Source organism: Opisthorchis viverrini (genome assembly GCF_000715545.1).
Source record: "Opisthorchis viverrini unplaced genomic scaffold opera_v5_672, whole genome shotgun sequence".
Taxonomy (NCBI): Eukaryota; Metazoa; Platyhelminthes; class Trematoda; order Opisthorchiida; family Opisthorchiidae; genus Opisthorchis; species Opisthorchis viverrini.
In genome coordinates, this window is record NW_008752339.1 from 35,926 (window position 1) to 50,939 (window position 15,014).

Sequence of the window (15,014 nt, forward strand, 5' to 3'; positions counted from 1 at the left end):
GCATAGAGAGTCCGAGGCGGCGAACAGAACGGTAGACGACGCCACTGCACAAAGGAACGCCGGTATACATCATAATTTACCTGAAGACATGCAGTCGTAAAATGGTTCACAAACATCAACTTAAATTACTTTTTTTCTGAACTAAAATCTGAAGTCCTAAGTCCTTCCCAAAACAGATCAGATTTCAATAGTTTCTGCGTACGCGCCCCGAATAAACAGCGTCACAATAAACCATAGTTTATTTTAAATATGCAACTGGAATGTAAAAGCATCATGATTAAACAATGCACAGAACATCCATCACTGGACTGCGTTCTGCGCTAAACGGAAGTGTCTTATGGACGGTTTGCTTTGGCGATTCCTATCCGTGAACCAATGCGATCAAAAACTGTAAACAATCGGAACATCACTCTGTGACCAAATATCCATCCGGGCCCGGACGATGAGGCGCGCATCCCCAATATGCAGGTGACTTTCCTTCTATCCATTCTCTGTAAACACAGTACCAGTAAAGATTGATATAACATGAAGGGATTCCTGATGGCAAAGGATCATATGAATTAGTTGGGTCATCCAGTTTTCGCCATTTCTTGGATAGATATGAAAACCGTAAGCCTTGGTAACACAGCATGATTTCTCATTCTATTATCCGTCGGTTTTTCCAAAAAACCCCATACTACATATGCCCAAAATAGCTGTGTTAACGGTGTTTATACATCATTGTTAGCTTCATAGGAAAGAATGTTTCCACCGTTCTGCATACGCTGTTACATGAGCGCACATACGTATCTAACAAAATCGAGAATTGGCTTAATTAAATAATGAACGATCTGGGTAATATACTTTGCTACTTGAAAGTCATCTTTCTCCTGCTATGACAAGGTTCTCCGCAAACAGTGAAATGCAAGAAAGACGAAACAACATGCAACTCAAATCGTTCACGAGCCAGTCAGACCATGTCCAAGGTGACCACTAAAATCGTTATCTGGATAAATGCCAAAGATTATGTTTTAAACCCAGACAAGGTTAAGCAAGAATGGAAAAAGCTGCCCAATCATCCGCGCATTGTATCGCTCAGGATAGTGACAAATCGCGAGTTGTCACCTACCAAAATTCCAGCAACAAACAAAATTCATGACATTTTACTTAGATCAATTCAGTGTTCTGCAATCGTATACATTCATCACGTCTAATGAATGAAGCTGAAAGAGGTTTGATCAGTCTATCAGCCCCAACAGAAGGAGAAGACGCCAGAACGGCTTAGGAAATTTTAGGACTGTTTCTCATACCAGTGTTTCAGTGCCTGAGTTGTCGCTGTCGAACATCATCTAAACCCAACTATCAGTCCTTATCTGTAGCATTTTGTAGCCAGCAGCAAAACATGTAACTTCAGGGGTAGGAGCGAATAACCGACTAGGTGATTATATCATCAAGTAAGACTACTGATGATGAGCATGGAGTTAGAAGTTAATCTGTTCAAGACCACAATTATAGCCCCGTGTAAAGGAGTTGCACTGTCAGAAGGTAAAGAGCCAAGAATGATGTAGGTACAGGTTAGATAAAATGATTTTTTTCTAACACTTCTGAGTCCATCACCCAACAACGTGTTCATTATGCGTTCGTACCAGGAGGAACAGGAGGCGAGACCACGCGGTCATAAGGTGAGCAGAGGCGCGTTTGACGAATTTCGACAACAGTTTGGTTTCCTAGTCATATAATATAACATGGATTCGGTTTCACAATAAAAAACCATTGACCATACCTGAGGTCACTGTAGAAAATCATGAGCGAATTGCACACCTGTTCATCACGATCATGTTGTCTGACGAGGGTATGATTATGGCTCGTATCTAGGCGAGCTATCGAATCAATGCAGTTATGAAGGGAGACGACAGCGAAAAAATTGCATTTCCAATCCAACGAAGTACGGTTTCCAGGAATCCCGAAAGACAGAAGCATCGGCACAGTAAGGGTCCATATTCAGTCGTTTATCAGATGATTTACATTCAAAAAGTGATTGGCATGACCCATTAGGACTGTTTGTTGTCCAATCTCTCTTCCTACTTTGGTTTGTTTAGGTTTTCTGCGCAAAAAATTCAAATGACTGCGCTTGAGCCCGTCGTCTTACGATGACTTGATGACTGTTGATGACTTAGCACAACAGCATCTTAAGACACGACTCTTAACATTGAATTTAATGCAACACCAACGTGACGTATAGCGACCACACGGAAAGTGGCCAGTAAAAGCCCAGCTGCGCGGCAGTGAATTACTTTCGGATGTTGTCTTCTTATTGCTAGGATGTGACAGCTTTCCTTCGTGGATATCGTCGATATTTCTAAGTAATTAGGTGTCTGGCCGAAATGCCTGGAGATAAGACGAACAGACGGAATCGCGAAAACCACGACCGTCGAACCACAAATACTGCTGAATTTCATTGAGGCGAGATAAAAAAAATTAAGGTATTAGATCAAGCTGCCTTAGACAGGTGGCGGAACTTGTTTCACACGGCAATGGGGTGATAGATTTCTAAACCACGCAGTGCAAAATAGGGGTAAACCGGAGTTCGGATTCCGAAACAGGCGTCGAGAATGCTCAATCCATTAATCCCCCGGATATAGACTGCCACCTCATCCAGCATCCATCAGGAAGGTGCCAAATCTGCACCCGGCAACGCGTGCATGACAGGCTTCGTAGTACAGGTTGCAACGTGCAGACATGCGCACAAATCTGAACGCATAGATTTTATGGGATGTTTTTTCATAAGCTGGCAGCCAACTCATGTGCCCACCTTCTGAGTCTAACGAGAAAAACTGAGCTAATTTCGACTCATATTCTAATCACTATTATTCAGGTATGTAGTGCGCTGAACGACGATATCCTGAAGCACTTGAGCAAAAAGCTACCGGACTGCCTGTTGCAGGTAAATCTGTTAGCCAACTGGCGGTCCCGGGATCAGTTCTGTGAGGTCAAAATAGACTGGGCGCGGCACCATTTTCAAACGCTAGATGAACCAACAGATTATGACTGTTTATCAACTGATAATTAACGCATATGATCAAGGCTTATTTTTATGTAACCACCGTGGGCTAATTAAAGGGCTATGAAGGCCTGCACAATTATTGGGCCGATATCGCTTCTCCGCGTCCGCATCTGAGCTAGTTTCTGTGGATCTCACCAAAACGAAACTTCAGTTGACAAACCTAGCCTCGACAGAATCCATCGGGAACAAAATGCTTCCCGCAAACTGGTCGGCTTGGTTGGGAGCATAATGCAGAAAACAGTTACCCCGCTTAATGGGAAGCCTGGGCACAGCGAAAGTGAAAATCGAGTAACAACCAGTTTTTGTTCACCTAATACTTATTCATCTACATAGTCAACTGTAGTGTACTAGTTTCCAAAGATCATAGCAACATCAATAAGATGCGCTGCAGGATGGCACTATTTGTTCTGTTGTTACAATAAGAAAAAATTAAGAATAGTTACTTACACCTGGCAGGGAAACATACTGTGTTGGTCTCCAACACGTCAACATCTTTTGAAAGTTACACTTCATATACGGTTATCGAACAATAACCAGAAGTTTGGTACCTTCTCAGGCTCATCAATCAGGTGGGTGTAATTTTTCTGTCGTCGAAAACCCGTTTTTATCTGAACAATGATTCTTCAAAAAAATCCCAAAATACACTAATTTTCATATTTTTAAAGGAGGATTTATCAGAGACTTAATAAAGTCCTCCTTTCTCGAGTATCGAAACACGCAGCACATTCAAAGGAAGAATGCGATGAAAAAACTGTTTTAGCTTACATGCATTCTAGTCTTTCACAAATGCCAACTTTATCTGCAAATGTTCCTAGTCTGACAGGATGCCCTGTTCACGAAATGTGTCCAACATCATCCATCTGCAACAAGTGCAAGCGAATTCCTGCAGACGAAAATTCAACTGTCGGTGCACAAATAATCAAAAGGTTGCGCGACATGCATGTGTTTAGTTTGTGACCTACCAGATGATACGGACACTCTTGTGCTACGCCGTAGTTCTGCGCACCTAACGTTACCGACTGATGGGACTTCTTTGAGTAAAAAATTTGCGCCAGATGTATGACCGTTTCTTGTAAAGCTCTAGCAAGTGCATCTACCTAAGCGAAACGAACCCGAGCAATATTCTGCACAGAATAATTACAGAGGTTTGTAGAGAATGTACTCACCTTTTCCCAGAAATCATTCATTCTCCATTGCAATTGCTGCCCGCCAAAATGAACAATAAGTAACGGGTAGTTTTCGTTGCAATCCATGACATGTGCTCCCAAGTGCATTCGGTTAGTTTCTACATCTAGCAAACGTTGAGCTTCTTCGATTTTCTCTTGGGGCCCATATAAATAAGGAAGTGCGGTGTTGAATTGAATGTTGCAATGTTGCTCACATAGTACAACTTGTCCCAGTAAAATTCTACAAATAAACATGCCGTGTCAGTGAACTCCAAAAGATCAATGTCATCTAAGTCAACTGTCACAAATTATCCCCACCACACAAATCGCACGTTTTGTTGGCTCGTATTGGGAGTAGCTCTGTCGTATATTACCTCATAAAATTGGAACGACATCACGGTCACAAACTCCGGTCAGAAAATGGATATTTGGATGCAATTTCGCACAGTTAGCTACACACCTAATTCAAGTGCTCAGGCAGTGTAAATATGTACGACAGGATAAATGGGTGCTGGCAATTCTTTGGTTTCTACACCACGAGAAATAACTGAAATGTTTGCACAAAATGCATGCGGATTTGGACAGGCAAACGGCTCAGCATTTTCAGCTGCTTCACAGAGAGACCAAAGTTAGGAAGTTTAGTGGATAAATTATGTCCTAAACAGCGAATTTCCGGACATAAATTCTGGTACCTTTGGCGTGTAAGTCAGCCACCGAGTCAGGCAGATTGTCAGCTATAAACCGTGTAAAAAGAGTTCACTGGTTTTAGGTGCTGCACTCTCTGTCGAAGCAATGTGTAGGAAAGTCGGAAATATAGGCTATCATTGGAGGTGGTGGCACAATCGGCTAGTTTGAACAACTGAGTTGCTCGTCTCTGGAGGCAAACATCTGGTGCGCCCGCACCACAGACTGCGCGATTAGCTACGTCTACCAGTGTCAGTACTCATTAGTGTGTTGATTCAGTTCACATTCACTGAGGTGCCGGTTATCATCATGGGGTATCTGGTAAGTGGTTTTTATTTCAATAACATCCGATTTTTCAGCTTTTTAGGCCTGTATAAAATGATCTCCGCGAGGCAGATGTTCCTCTGTTGAGCAGAATACGCGTAGAACAATTAACCTAAGAAGCGTGATTAATTGATCTATCGGGGAATCGTCCGGTCTCCATAGCCTGCTTCAGTATTGCTTATCAATTGTTTCCACAAGAGATGAGCATTGCCAGAGAAAAACCAATGATAAAACCTGACATCGTTCTCCTGCGTTTAGTAGCCATGTTCCTGGTCCATAAGGTGGTATGGATCGAGCTGCTGCAAAGAGAGCCATGTCCTTGAAAGACGAACTGATGTCCAGCCGGCGCCATTCCTGTCCAGAGTTCGAACGATCCCCCGTGGAATTCCCGGCTCATGAAATACTCCTGTCGCCATCTAGTCCAGAATAATGCATACAAATTCCCAGGCAAACCAATTTAACCACCAGGTCCATCGGCTCGCCTGCATATTGAGGTGAACACTCACTCTTGTAGGAACACTACGAATTCCTAGGTGTGAAGTATAAGCAACGCAGTCCGGCAGAATTTCTTGGGTCATTACTTTCATTTTTGGTTACCTGAACCAAGAGAGCAGCGTCTATGAGGAAATGTCTCGTGGTTATTTCAACCCACGATATATGAGAGACAGGCAGACAAATATGAAGTAGCATATCACTGAAAAAGTTGCGGAGTGAAGACAATGGATCGCAGACTTTTCTTACAACGTTGGACGTGGTGGACTCAAAGAAATCGTGCTGTATATTCGTGACCGTCCACAGGAGTCCTCTTACAAAGCCTCATGAGTTATGTAATTTGCATCCGACACCTTTAAATGCCGAACACCGTTGAATTGCCCGACGGGCAACCTGGTCGAAAATAGCTCTCATATCACACAAGTTGACGAATATAAGTTGTTTGAATGGTTGGCGATGTCAAAGAACTTGACCTAGGCTAAAAATTGGAGATTTACTCTTGGTTAGGGCAAAAATGGCTTTAATTCCAAGAATCTGTCTCTATACATAATGGATCAAACTGGGAGCATTAATGTTAGTGAGTGTCTTCGATTGAAACATGGCAGCGTGTTTGAGACGCTCCATTCTAAAGGGATTTGATTTTCTCTTATATCTTCCTACCTTGGTAAGTCATTTGAACAGGGCGATGAGCTAGTTGATTTGTGTGATCATGACGATTGCATTCTTGAAAATGAATTGCATTTCTGTCCTTTTGCATCTGGTTTGCTGCTTTATGCCTTCTTTAGTCCGTTGAATGTATTCGCCTAAATAAATAAGGTGCAGTTGCTGCTTGAAACGAAGGCCTCCACTATCTTCTAGGCAGTCTCCACCAGCCAGCGCTAGGAATGTAACCACGTATCGACAATCGCACGATGAGTCCCGCTGTTTTATGATGCTGTGCAACTAACGATTTTGAGTTTACCGGTCCGAGAATGTACATGCGTATTCTAAATGTTAGAAGATTTCCTAGGGAAAATTTAGCCCTTTTCTGTAAACCCAAAAAGTATCAAATCCAGACTGTAACGGAATACCTTCGGTTCATGTACCAACCATCAACTATTCAAGTGCCCAATTCACTTTGGGGACACTTTTTATTTTTGGCGCCTGATAAATGCACGAATTTGGCATAAACGCAACTTTTCGTTTTCCGTCACAAATACACTGGATCGTACCACGGTATGGTGGTGCCGGAATTCCTTCGCTCAGTGAGTTTTGTTGAGGGATGTCATTGGTGTGCATTGGGGATCACTCCAAACTAATTAGTGCACGAGTAGAGGTCTGAACAACACAGCCTCCTGGCCTACCAGGGTAAGGGCTAGAACATATCCAACAGCTTACTTCCAAAATTTCGGTTTATCTAACGGCCTTACATTAACCTGGCTGCCTTGCGGTTTGGTTTCTCACTTGAGCCTGTGGTTGAGGAACCCGTTGGTTTTTCTGTTTAGTTTCGAGCACCCCAAGTTCAATCATGAATCACACAGTTTGTGCGAATATTGTCATCTGGTGTTATTGCCAGTAATGGTAGTGATATTTCGTTGGTGGTAATAAATTGGTTAGTTTTTAGATCATTTTTATTTGAGTTGAAACCTAATACAAACTTCCGTACACCACACAACGGGATTTCAAATATAGGTCTTTGCAGGTAAAAAAAAACAACAACACACCCACAAATACCAATCGCTTGGCCATTTTGTGATTTGTGTCATTTGTCTTTCTTTGAAGTGATTATTTCCCACGATAACTTCCATCTTAGAGAGTTTTCTTTTCTTTCTCAAGTTTGTCACTTTAGATTTGATCAATAATTCGGGAAAAAATTTCGCTCAAAAAACCACAGGTATTATTTAATGGTTGCAATTTTTCAGCGTTTATGGCAGCAGAGTTACCAAACTGTTCATGCGCATGAACTGCAGGTAATCGATGCTTTGTAGAGAAAAAAATGAATGTCGAAACCGCTGCCAAATGCATCAAGTGACAGAGTAGCCTTACAGCTGAGGGATCATTTTTCACTGCGGGAATGCGTAGAACTATTGTTTGTCCGTGTCTGTTGACTGGGTGATCAGCGAAGGGCTGGCAAAGCTTGAGCGGATAATTTTCCCTGCATCCGCTTATGTCAGGTTAGAATACTGTCTGGTTCCAGTGAGTATGTTTGGCTGACTACTATTATCCTATTGGTCCGTTCTAAACTGGTGCTCCACTGCATTTAAACCAGCTTTAATGCATTTTTTGTGTTTTGGATACGCTTTCTTCATAAACTTGACTGACTCATTCTAAATCTGTGCATCTATCATGCTGCTACCAGATTGGGCAATGAAGAATGTTCAGCTTAGTGCAGCATTCTTTCTTCTGCCGGGCAGTCTCACCAAGTCCCAATACCCGATTCAATATATTTCTTCGATGTATGTTCGGTCTCTGATTTATTGACCGGAAGCTGGACCCTGTCAGACGGAAACATTTCCGGCGCTTGCATTTACCCACTCCATCTGAACCTGTCACCTCATGTTTTCTGAATGCAAATGCTGTTTGAAAACTCAGGAAGAAGGAACGGGCGACGTACCCAACCAATTCCACTTTTACAGAGTCTCTTTTGTTGGCGACAAAACGTTTGCGAGCTAAATGCTAAGATCTAATCAAACATCACATTTACTTCATAAGGATTTTACTAATTTTAATTAATAAAATTAAATAAATAAATAAAATTAATCAATATTATCAATTTCCCAATGCCCCTACGTTCGGCTTTTTAGCAGTACTTACAGTGAGGTGTTTCTGTGGTTTAAACGTTCTCAAACGTGTCTAGGATTTACTTTTAATTACCAAACACGGATTTACAGTTTAAAGTAAAGTCACCCAAACGAATATAATTCAGGTGGTAAGTAACGTCTCCAAACTATTAAAAGCCCAACCATCAATCGTTATGAGTAACAGTAATCAATTTCAACCATTTGCTCAGTTTTTCCAGTGTCCTAATTTTGATGACAGGTTCAAAGTGACCTAGATATTAGTTGACATGGCGAACAACCAGAAATAGCTGTCAAAAGCTGACATCATATTTTAAATTTTTGAAACCTCTAAACCCCAGGATTTTTCTTCCATCGGCTCAGCACGCCGTATTTTTTATTCTTTCGTTGAGTTATCTATAACAACTTGAAAAATCTTGAGGAAGTCATCGTTTAGAAGAGCTTGGTAAGCATTTAGCAGTCTAGTTTAACTGGGCAACGTTTCGCATTTGCCACGTTTGGCCACGTTCTGAGGCAGTCGGGAAGCAAATCAATAAGTCATCTTCATATTAGAGCTCTAGATCATTGGTGAAGGTCAGCTAACGGCTGTTGTCGACAAAATCATGCCTTTAGGGGTTGAGGAAGTTTCAGCTTAGTTCCGATCAAGTTTAATTCCTTACTCTTCCAGTTCAAGGTGCTTCAAATGAATGTAGATTTGGTTGATCTATATGGGCTTGTGAGTGGTGCGAAAAAAGAACTGCCTAGTGTTTACGCAGCTTTTCTGAAAAAACCCTGCATTCAATCACGCTGGACTGCGTAAACGCTTTGTGGAAAGCCATCAGTGTTGAACTCACTTGGTAGCTTGAATTATCCATGAATCGACTGACACCAAGGGATGGTATATCACTTGCCCCTCACTGCGGTAATCATGAATCCCGCCGAACGAGAAAATCCCGCTCCTGAACACTCCATCTTCGTCCCTGAGGAGAAGTAAACAATAATTTATAAACTCGAAGCCCTTAATTTTCAAATTGATTTTTGCGTTTATCACGCTTTATAGACAGGCAGCAAGTTGACGATTTTCGGTCTTTCCTATCTTCAAATTAATATATTTTATAGCTCCAAACTGGACCCCGCAGGAAATTTGATCGCCCAACAACACTGGCACACTCTCCATCTATCCAGACTTTTTTCGCATGATGAATTGTTTTTCACGTTTCTCTTGGACATTTCGAATCATTACACGAATGTTCGTCCGTGTTACAATGGTTTGTCCGGTTTCAGTTTCCCACTTCTTACCTAGAAATTTCATTCTTTGTCGTAGTGGCGCATTCAGTAGTTTCAACAAACAGTTTGAGATAGATGTGGAAGTCTAGAGATTTCCGTTTGATGAAGACAAATTTTATGATCCTTTAATCTTGCGGGACAAGCGTCATGATCAGTAGTGTTTCACACACCATCATCGGATGCGGTTAAGCTCTGTCAGGCACAAGATAATCGGATTCCAAACATTTACTGTGGGTGGTGATCACAGAGTTCTCACAGTGGATGGAATCCTGTGGCTCTGGCATAAAGTATTACCGGTCTTATTTGAAGTGGTCGTAAAACTGCTGTCTGGAGGTCACAGCAAACATGATGTGTTCACTCACCTCGGGACACAACAAACCGCATGCTATCGTGAATAAAATCCATTCCTTTCGGTTAGGTAACATAAGCCCGGATCTCGATTTCTCATGTGATATTTCAACTGATTTGTGTAACGCAAAGAAGGTCATTCAAGTTCGGGTTGAAAAACTGATTCTAACCTGGAGTTTGGTTAATCTAGATGCAAATGAGTTTGTCGTGCGTAGAATTGGTTCTTTTACACGAAGCTAATCTACGCTGAAATGCTGAAAAGTGCTGTACAATAGTTTTATGCATATTGGAGTTTTGAAACTGTGCGCATTCCAGGGGTCTCTAATGGAATAGGACCCAACAACCTTCAGGTTAGTAACTGTGGTTTTGGCGGCGTGCGATGATAAGCAGTGCAATTAATTTCCGCTAAACAGGATAATAACAGAGTCCACATCGTACGTTAACTTGGTTCCTGGATGATTGGTTTACGATTTCCCATAAGAAGGGTTTACATCTCGTGTACCATATTCTTACCTTTAGGCTAATTATTGCTTTAAGCGGTAGCCAATCAACACAAATGTAGCCCACTTGTCCGGTGAAATTTCTGCTGGTAATAACCGATATATACTGACAATTCGAAGCACTTCGGAGTTTTTACGCAAAATGAATGTGAATGAAACAGTTATACCATTTCCATGTCTTCATCGTAAATCAAATAAACGTAAACAACTGGATTGTAACACATAGTTTGGATACTTTTTATGACATTTTTAAGTCTTCTTATTTAATCCACACTAGTGGATGAGAAGGCCTTAAACAGCTGGTGGCTAACTAAGACGTAGACAAGAGAGAACTGGTTTCCTTCGACTCCGGGAGAACTTGTCGAAACACCCTCTCGATGACCAAACACCCGAGAAAAGCTCTGGAAGAATATCAAACCATCCAATGATTAATGGCTGTTCACGGCTTCGTCGATCATTGTTCTGTGTTACATTATACTAACGGTAGAAAACCGGTGATGATCTTATACAAGATGAAGCTTACTGCCAAATTTCAGCCCGAAATAATCAGTGAAACGGGTAGTCAGCACCTTACCACGTGATTCGGGTTCCTTGATTTTAGGCTGGAGGGCTACATATCCTGTCTAAATGAGAGTGAATCACACTGCCGATCCGGCGCTCACGCCCAATGGTTTAAACTTCAGCTAATAGCCAGGGGATTGCCAGTTCACACAACTTCAGCCTTTCAGTGCAGAAGGACCATCTATAGAACGTAACTCCTAATCAAAACCTCATTGTCAGATAATCCGAACACTCCCGGCAGAAACGCGTAGAGATTTTACTTGCATTAGTGTGTTGGAATATTGGTAGCTCGGGCGCATTATTTGGTAATTGATCTGTTCGCCGAGCCTGGCAATTGATCTGCTAACATTTCGTCACCGTTCGAGGAAACATCTTCAGTGCGCTGTTGGGGTTTAGTCTCTCTCTCTCTTCGTGCAGGCGTACACATAGATTACAATGGCCATCTGTTGCGCTGTAACCTGGATATCCATTGAAAATCATCACACTTGAGTTCTAGTTGGTCTGTGTTGCGTTCTGGACTGTAGTTCTTGCTACGGCTACACTACTGATAGGATCGCCCTCTAGCATTGTCTATTGTGGTTGGTACGTTTGTGATGTGTACTGTGTCGTGGTCGGTTCCCCTGCGTTTTGGTTGGTTAATGTTGTACGTTCCATTTTTGGTAGTTTGTACTTCCATTAATTTCTTCTTTCAAACCTTGTTCCGCTCCGGGCTTCATACTTCCTTAATTTCCTTTGTTCTCATAGATTTGTAGACAGGATTTATTTGAATGCGTCCGTTTATTGCTGCATCAATTGTGTAACGCGCCTCAATGAACTCGCGTTCTTCCTTTGTTCTTACCCGGCACAGTATGCTGACGTTACTCCAATCGGATTTGTGTCCTTTCTGAGCTTCGTGTACAGAGCTGAGCGAAAGTTAGTCGTGTCTCTTAGTAGCAAGGTTGTGTTCCTTGATTCTCGTTAGCAGTTTGCTCCCAGTTTGTTCCACTTAGTGGCTTTTACATACCTTACATCCTTCTTTGGGTAAGCACTCCTTTGAAATATTTTGTACAGTCGTTTCTATGCTTTTACCATGAAATTGGGGAACCCATTGGCACTGCTTTCAGTTGTTCGTAGCATTCACTGTTGAATTCGAAGTACGCGATCAAACAGAGGTTGAGCGCTTCACAGACGTCTTCTGTTATTAGAAATCCGCTTGGAGATCCATGATTGTCCAGGAGTTCGGTGACCGTTGCCTTTGTGGAATTGATGTCCACTACTGTGAACAGTGAGCTGACATCAAATGAGACCATTCTTTCATCCCCCTCTGTTGTCACATTCCTTAGTTTATCCAGTAAGTGTTGTGCGTTTTCGATTGAGTGTCGCGATTCAATGATGGGATACTTGACCCTTTTCCATATTCCTTTTGCTAGGTTGTAGGTTGGTGTGCCTGGAATTGACACAATTGCCGGTAGTAGTGTGGCCTTTTTGTGCACATCCGGAAGTCCGGTTGTGATCTTTTGGAGGTCCATTGGTAGCTTCAAGCTTTTACTGATTTTGTTCGCACGTTTATGGCTTGGCCATCCTTCGGACAGCGATACGTGGTATTGTCGTTGAGCAGAGCATTCGCTTTGTCTACGTAGTCCGATCTGTCTGTGATAATGGTCATGTGTTCTTTGTACGCAGGTAGAATGATGATGACTTCACTTTCTTCAAATTTCTGAACGCTTCCCTTTACTTGTTTGAGAGAAGACTGAGTGTTTTTGTGTGATAGCCGGTACAGCATTATGATGGAGTTGTTATTCAGCTTTCATATCCAGTTCGGCGGATTCCATTGCTGCCACCGTGGTGGACAAAGTACTTCAGATTGGTGGCATGTTTGAAATTAAACCTTAGTCCTTGAGCCATCTATTTTTTACTAGAGAGATTCTTGATCCATGCTTTGTTGTTCGTGATGATGGTATAAGTGTAATTGTTCCTGACCAGTCTTAAAAGCTTGGCTGCTAGAGTAATTCTCCGCTAACCCGCAGCGGATCTGACTCTTTGTTCGACAGCTATGCTGAGTTATTTTAGTAGAGACAGTCCTTTCGTTCTCAACCTAGTGTCCCCTTCTTCTCCTTTACTTTTATCAGGTTAGCAGATTGGATGTTTTCAGGGGAAAACGAGGATAGATGGCTACCCACACACAGAGGTCTGAGGGAAGTTCCAATGTATGCCCACGCATGACTGGAATTCTCCAACTCGGAGCTCGTTTTCTGAGGAAGCATAGTTATGAAAAAGGCTTTAAATCTATCATCTGTATGCTCGCGTCCAACATTTCTGCTTTCGCACACAGGGGTAAACAGTTGTGCCCGAAAATTGTTTTGTACTGGACCAGTAACTTTGTACCAGTTCCCTTTCCATAATGATGCCAGATGTTCAATCTCAAAGCTTAGACTATCAACAAAAAATTCACTTGCGAGCAGATGGACAAGGGTTCAAGCTATTAGCCGGTAATTCGTGGACGACAAAATTCCTACTAGAAACTTGTCAAAGGTGTACCACTGCTGATCACCAATAAGGAGGAAACTGCAATTCTTTATCGGATAGCCTCACTGAACAGTAAACATATCTGTAATAAATACACCCATTTTCTCTGGCGACAGTAGCCGCTACCTGCTTGAGCTTAAAACCGAATTTTGTTTGAAGTGGCTAGTTGAATTCTCCTTTGGGCAATTATCCTTAGTTTTCCCATGGAGGCTGCTGGATCTGTTATTAAGTATGACACAAATTGATATTTTGTGAACCGTGTTCAGCACCAAGACAGAAAAGAGGAGTGGACTCTCTCTAAATTTATACTCTTGTGCAGTGCGGTTTATGTCAAAGTACATTCTCATCCACGAGGCTACTTAACCAAACCACAATTGGGAGCGTCCGATTTAAGGAAAACAATTGTCGATGAACCGCATACCTACTAAATGCAGTAATCTACGGACTGTTTCATGGAATGCAGCACATACTTGGAAAAATCGATGTAAGAAATATTTTAAGACTTTGTACCACTCAGTCGGTGATTAAAGAAACTTGGACTGCAATGGTGTACGACCATCTACTAGAACAGATTATAATTATGGGTTGACCAACCTGTTCGCGGAATTAAATATACAGATTGTATCAAATGAGATGCGTTAGCTTGCGAACATTCCAAAATTGAAGAACTCACGGGCGAAACCAAAATGTGAATACAGGTTCATTTGGAAGTAGTCTTTGAAGAGCCTGAACAAAGTTTTCTGCAAGGAGGTCAGAGGTAGGTGCGAGTCCCAGTTTTCCAGAAAAATAACGGAGAAAATTTGGAAGCAATCTCAAGTTTTCGATCAGTTGTACGTTAAACCCCGGAATGGCATATTCGCCAATCTGCATTGGGAAAGTTGTAACTAGGAGACTATCGTACCGTTAGCACATCAGTAATTTGTCGTCCTTCCAGTCCTTCGGTACCGGGAACAGTGCAATGCACTAGACCCAATTGTTTGGTTCTGGAGTCGTCAAACTTAAAGGGCCCGAACGTCATCGATCTCAGCCTTTCCACTCCGACAATAAGCGTAGCACCGAACGAGGTGTCTACTTCAACATTTAGAGTTTGACGTGGCGTTCCAACAGCTACTTCCATATACAAATATCCCTGAACGAATTGATCGAATCACATTGACACGTACTAGGTGATGCAGTTTAAGCGTGTGTGAGTACGCTCTCTCTTGACGTGGCGTTCCAACAGCTACTTCCATATACAAATATCCCTGAACGAATTGATCGAATCACATTGACACGTACTAGGTGATGCAGTTTAAGCGTGTGTGAGCCTCCCTCTCTCTTGGGGCGATCGAGCTTTATTTCTTCCGTG

General features: G+C 42.2%; 1 protein-coding gene across 1 annotated transcript; it reads right to left on the reverse strand.

Moving 5' to 3' along the window:
• Positions 1-255: 255 nt before the first annotated feature.
• On the reverse strand, positions 256-14,536 carry T265_11965 (hypothetical protein; the record flags this gene model as incomplete). The annotated part of the gene is made up of 4 exons (XM_009178817.1): positions 256-491; positions 4,210-4,450; positions 9,320-9,445; positions 14,340-14,536. 4 exons carry the CDS (start codon positions 14,534-14,536, stop codon positions 336-338), a joined length of 720 nt encoding a protein of 239 aa, XP_009177081.1.
• Between the last annotated feature and the right edge of the window lie 478 nt (positions 14,537-15,014).